Source organism: Moschus berezovskii, chromosome X (genome assembly GCF_049115385.1).
Source record: "Moschus berezovskii isolate FMDL1 chromosome X, NW_MosBer_1.0, whole genome shotgun sequence".
Taxonomy (NCBI): domain Eukaryota; kingdom Metazoa; phylum Chordata; class Mammalia; order Artiodactyla; family Moschidae; genus Moschus; species Moschus berezovskii.
This window is the reverse complement of record NC_142488.1, coordinates 78,583,619-78,589,868: the sequence shown is the minus strand read 5'-3', so window position 1 is coordinate 78,589,868 and position 6,250 is coordinate 78,583,619. Positions and strand designations below refer to the sequence as shown.

Below are 6,250 nucleotides of genomic sequence, written 5' to 3'. Positions count from 1 at the left end.
TTCGTTAACTATGGATTCAACCAGAAAAGCACCAGGATGCTTGAAACTTCCTGTACAGAAAATCCTTCCCCAGGCTTCCTGGGTGGCTCAATGGTAAAGAATCTGTCTGCCAATGCAGGATACACGGGTTTGATCCCTAATCTGGGAAGATCCCACAATGGAATACGCTGTAGTCACTAATTGATGATACAGATTGGTATTTATTGGACATTAACAGATGATTATGTTTTGGCTTAAAATTAAAAAAAATACATATAGTATATTTTCTTTTTTTCTTTTTTGTAAAACAGTGTGTATATACATAGGGGAAAAGGCATGAAAGGATAAGCACACACTTAAAAAGTAGTTGTCTCAGAACTCTGGGAATTTTACTTCCTTCTTTGTAAGTTTCTGCATCATTGTACATTTTTTTACAAGGAGCATGTATTATGTTTATAATCAATAAAAACCATCCATTTGAAAATGTTTGATAATGAATATACAAGTAGTCTGTAGATAATTAAATGAAAACAAATTATTCTGATTATTTTATGGGCAAAGAGTTAACAGAAGTGTTAAAAAATTATATATTTATATTGTTTTGTGTATGAAAGATTTCTACATAAAGTAATAAAAATCAACTGGGAATAGAGCTAAAACATTTTCTTATGACTGGATTTGTGGTATGAGTGAATGTTATTTTTAAAAAGTAATAATTTAAGTTTTATGTAAATCAAGTATTTATTTCTCTAACTCCAAAATGGATTTGAACTGGCATATATTAAAAGAAAGGCAATCCTAAAGAAAAGGGCTTCCCAGGTGGTGCAGTGGTAAAGAATCTGCCTGCCAATGCAGAAGACACAAGAGACATGGGTTCAATCCAGGGGTCAGGAAGACCCACTGGAGTAGGAAATGGTGATCCACTCCAGTATCCTTGCCTGAAAAATTCCATGGACAGAGAAGCCTGGTGGGTTACAGTCCACAGGGTCTCAAAGAGTCGAAGATGACTGAGTGACTGAGCAGAGCAGCAGCACTATCCAAAGAAAATAAGAAAGTAAGTGTAATACAGATTGAAAGGTAGATGGGTGTGGACAAGAGGGAACTACAAGTGAAACAGAAAATCCATAATATAGAAGTCACAGGGCAAATAACATAACTGCAACATAGAACAGAATATTTTGTCAAAACTTCCAAGCAGCTAGACAAAAAGAGAACCATACTGGATTAAGAAATCTCATATGATAGATGGAGGCATGCTACTTAATCAAGAGAGAGGACCTTTTCCTTAATTTTGTAACATCTGTGAATATTATCTTGTGAATATATTCAACAATTTACAAGAGGTAATGGCAAGTTTAATAGTTGTTCTTCAAAGTAGTTTTCAACATCATTACATGGAGTGTTTACCTTCTATGTTGACATGACAAAGGCTGAAGGTAATCCTAAAATTACAGACAAAGGCAATTCAGTGTTGTTATTCACCTTTTTTGTTAATGAAACACAATCCAAATATACCTACTAAAGAGTTTAGCAAAACAAGCGATAACAATGCTCCTTAGCCTGTCTTCAAATATTAAATCTCTCAAGAAAGGTTTTTAAGATGAAACATAGAATTTAAAAAATCAGTCTTTACAGTGTTACTCTTCTAACGTACTGATTGATAAAGTACCAATATGCTTATTGAAGTTATAAAGTTAATAGTGGAAACTCTCAAAACTTACTCAAATCCACTATGAAGTCTGTGGTGTGCCCGCAGTATAATAAAAAAGGGAAAAAATATAAATAAATAAAAAGAAGTAAAAAGCTCATATCTTTAAAAAATATTCATTTTAAATAATAATTTAAAGCCAAATTATGTAAACATTACCTGGATCACATACACTTTCCCCTGCTCTACTGATTTATCAAAAAGCAAGTTAGAAGTTTTCACTGTGATAGACTCAGATGTAAGGACCTAATGAAATTTTATTTCATTAGGAGAAATGAAATTTAGTAGTATTAGTGAAATAAGGAAGGACATATACTCAATTACCTCACCTTGATTGGTTTAGGACAAGTGTGTGGAGGAATAAACTTTATTCTATATATTCCTAAGGATATTATATCGAAAAATAGTACAAAATGACAATTTTACAATTAGAAATAATGTTCTTCACTAAAATGAACAAGGCTTTCTGGTTTCTTTTTTTTTTTTCCCAAAAGAAAGTACTCACTTAAAAAAAAACCTGTTAACTGACATAAAATAACCTCTTATCACAAAGTAGCCCAAACTAAGTAGGCACCAGCTTAAGGCTGAAACAAATCGAGCATTCTTATCCTCACCACCTGGGCCTGGCCTGGCCCAGAGTGACCTGCAGGGGCTTGGAGCCCACTATGCGACCATTCATCTCATCTACTGCTTTGGTAGCCTCTTCAAAAGAGGAGAAGCAGACAACACCAAACCCTTTGCCTTGCCCCACCTCCACCATCACTTTGGCCCGACTAATTGATCCAAAGGAAGAAAATTCCTCCTTCAGTTTTTCATCATCAATGGTCTCGTCCAGGTTCTTAATATAGATAGGCACCCCTGGAGGCCGACTTTTTTCTTTTAATCTCAGCCGCTCAAATCTTCTCCTTAACTCAGCAAGACGTTCAATTTTCTTCTGTGCTCGCCCTACATAGAGCACTTTCCCATCGATGGACTTTCCATGAAGGTCTAACACAGCCTTTTGGGCAGCCTCATGTGTCTCATATCTCACAAATCCAAAGCCTTTCGATTTCCCACTGGCATCTCTTATTACCTTAACACTCTCAGTTGGCCCATACTCACTGAAAAGTTCCTTCAGTTTGTCGTCATCCATGTCATCTCCAAAGTTTTTAACAAAAACATTAGTGAAAGTCGCTCTATCCCTAGTTCTAACTTCAGCAGCCCTCTCTTCTGGAAATTTGAATCGGCCCACGTACACCTGGCGGTTGTTGAGCCGCACCCCGTTCATGTGCCAGATGGCCCGATTGGCAGCGGCCAGGCTGTCAAAGTGCACATAGGCATAACCCTTAGAGCCATTGTCATCGCATACGACTTTGCAGGAAAGAATGCTCCCAAAAGCTGAAAACAGATAAAAAAGGGCCCTGTTGTCAATGGATTTGTCCAGGTTTTTGATGAATATATTTCCAATTCCAGACTTTCTTAAGCGGTCATCTGGCTGAGACCACATTAGACGGAATGGTTTGCCATTAATCAAATCAAAATTCATGGTGTTCAGTGCCCACTCAGCATCCGCAGGAAAGCGGAAGTTAACGTAGCCATAGCCCAGGGGGCTACGGGTCACCGGGTCACGGCAGATTCGGGTGAAGCGCAGAGGTCCAGCAGGCCTGAACTTTTTATACAACATGTCCTCGGTAACATCTGGGTCCAAGTCACCCACATACAAGGCAGCCTTGAGGTACTTCTTTTTCTTGCCAGCAGGATTAGGCTCCCCGCTCCCCATCTTTCTGAGTACAGGGAGAAGGCTCTCTTGGGAGAGAAAAAAAGACTGTTTTCTCTAAGCTATGGGCCAAACAGTTGTTCACAAACAGAAAAAAGCCAAGGCGAAGAAAGCTAAAAGCAGACTCAGAATCACTGTTGAGGCTGAGAAAATGAAGTTCAGAAACAGCTGGTCAGCAGGCTCAGAACAAACGCATCAGACAAAAAAGCACCCCAATAACGAATCCATTCTCCCTAAGGGGGCTTAGAATTTCCACCCATTCATATCTAAAATCAGTTTCAAAAGCCAGTATTAAGAAATAAATGTCCCTTTCCCCGCTAAATAGTAAGAAATCACCAAGCAGCTGGCTGGCTCCCCACATCTAGCCTTGGTGACAGAGGCCTCACGACCAATTTTCTGCATAAAAATAGGCCTCAATCTCCCGTGGGTTTAAAATGATAACAACAAGGGCAGGGGCCGAACGTGTATTCCTCCGCCGGCTGCCTGGCCGGTCTCAGGCGGGCTCGCAGCTCACTAAGGCCGCGCTGGAGACTCAGCGTCAGCGAAAGGGTAAACTGGACACTTGGTGCGCTGCGGCCAGGCAGGCAGGCTGCAAGCAGCGAATCGCACAGACAGACAGACAGACACACGCGCGGGGGACCGGAGACCGCCCAGATACCCAAGATGCCCACTGGGTACGGACCGAGTGACGCGCGGTGATTTCGGCAGCCTGAGACTCGCGGCGGGTCCGGAGGGACTGACTGGCGGACGCGCACTGGGTCAGCTCAGACGCGAGGCGGTTCCGGACAGATGCGGGGCGGAGTCAAGAGAGAAGGGCAGATGCCCGGCAGACGCGCAGAGCGCAGACGGATGGACAGGGATTGTTCCCGCAGGACAAACCGAACCAGGGACTAAAAAGCCTGTAGCTGTGGTGGGGCGAGAGGACGGGCGGGGCGCAAGGAAACCCGGAACCGTGCTAAGGAACTTCCCGCTTCTTCCCGCTTGCTCTCTGCCAAGATGTTAAAGAGAGAGAGAGAGATTAAAAAGGTTTCTAGATTTTTTTCTTAGTTTTGAAAAATTTATTTATTAATTTAAAATATTACGTTTAGGCTGCTGACCCCAAAATCAAGTCAAAGGAGGTGACGACCTAGGTGGAGAGAACTGTCAAGTTTTTTTGTTTTGTTTTGTTTTAATTTTTTTAAATGTTTCCCCTAAATAGTTTCTGCTTAGGAAATAAGATATAGGTTGCATACTTTCCTGAGTGCATTGGAAAGTCAACTGACAGTTGTTTTGGAATCCCAGTCCAGTGCTAAATGATCACAGGGTCAAACAAAACACATGCCCATTTTGTGGTTGGCTTTTGTTCTTACTCCATTAAACTTCAGCATAATGGTAGCATTATTCCAAGGTAATAGGCAGAGTTCTTTTTGCTGCTCCAGTAATACTAAGATTTTAATTATTGGAGAGCGATAAAATGACTTTTAATGATACTTAGTGAGTGGCTCAGCTGTTAAAGAATCCGCCTGCAATGCAGGAGACCTGGGTTCGATCCCTGGGTTGGGAAGATCCCCTGGAGAAAGGAAAGACTACTCACTCCATTATTCTGGCCTGGAGAATTTCGTGGACTATCCATGGGGTCGCAAAAAGTCTGACACGACTGAGCAGACTTTCACTTTCAGTGCCAGAAAGCGTTGAGGCTGTGCTACCTCCATAATCATGAATTGCAAAATCTTAAAGAGATAAAAGCTGTAATAATTAATGTTCACAGGTGAAATAAACATGTAAATATATAAGCACTTTACATAATTAGTAATTTCAACTTGAATTGTCAACTTTAAACCATTGCAGGGAACAATGCTATAAGATTAGACTCAACTCAGAGCTTTTTCTCAAGATCTCTCTAGAGTTTGTGGGAAACTTTTGGGAGAGGACTGTTACCTTATCTTCAGAAAGTCGCCAATGTATGTAATGCAAATTCAACCAGCCCATTCCTCGAGACTTCCCCTCTAAAAGAAAATCCAAGCAAAACATGTCGGTACAGTTAGACTGGAAAGGATCCTGGGGAAAAATTAAGCAAGAGAAGGTGTGTATATGTTCTCAGTGGTTAAGCCCTGGCTGACGCTTTGCGACCCCAATGACTGTAGCCCTCCAGGATTCTCTGTCCGTAGGATTTTCCAGGCAAGAATATTGAAGTCGATTGCCATTTCCTCCTTTAGGGGATCTTAACCCCAAAAGATGTTGTATTAAGAAGACATTCCTAGAATAAAAAGCTAAATTCATGTGTTGTTTCATTTTTTACAGTTTCTGTTAGACAGCATAGTTCACTGAAGATGACAGTTTACTCTCATTATTTACTCAAATATTTTGTAATTTTCTTTACTGAGCTGTTTTGCTTACTTTCTAGGATTCTTGCTTAGTTAAGACATGGAGACTGTGAGAAAAGCAAATATAAATTTTTAAAAAAGTTATAGAGATAGACTAATATAAAAACTGGTCTTAAAATAGCACCACATTGACCAACATGTAGAAACACTTGTGAACACGTGCTTACTTTATTGTCCTTAGAAAACAAACTTTATAAACATCTTTCCTCATAATCTTAATTAACAATGGATTAGAATTTGTTTTTATTTTCCTGATTTAAAGCTATTACTTTACAAAAAATGCTGTATTAAAATAACAACGTAAGGCCAAGAGAACGATTCCCATAGTATTATAACTAAAATAAAATCAATATTTTATTTATGTAATGATCTAAATGCTGTCCCTATTCCAATTCATTTGTATGTATTTTCTCTAATATTATGGATGAAATGTGCTTGTTGAAA

General features: G+C 39.8%; 1 protein-coding gene across 1 annotated transcript; it reads right to left on the bottom strand.

Annotated features, from left to right (window-relative positions):
- Positions 1-678: 678 nt before the first annotated feature.
- Positions 679-4,190, bottom strand: PABPC5 (poly(A) binding protein cytoplasmic 5). Its single transcript, XM_055438392.2, has 2 exons — positions 4,126-4,190; positions 679-3,586 (listed from the first exon to the last, which is right to left on the bottom strand). The coding sequence occupies exon 2, from the start codon at positions 3,444-3,446 to the stop codon at positions 2,298-2,300; it is 1,149 nt and encodes a 382-aa protein (XP_055294367.1). The 5' UTR covers positions 3,447-3,586; positions 4,126-4,190; the 3' UTR covers positions 679-2,297.
- Positions 4,191-6,250: the final 2,060 nt, after the last annotated feature.

Bases quoted from the DNA above. Each gene is read 5' to 3' on its own strand.
- PABPC5 (XM_055438392.2), bottom strand. From the start codon at position 3,446: ATGGGGAGCGGGGAGCCTAATCCTGCTGGCAAGAAAAAGAAGTACCTC.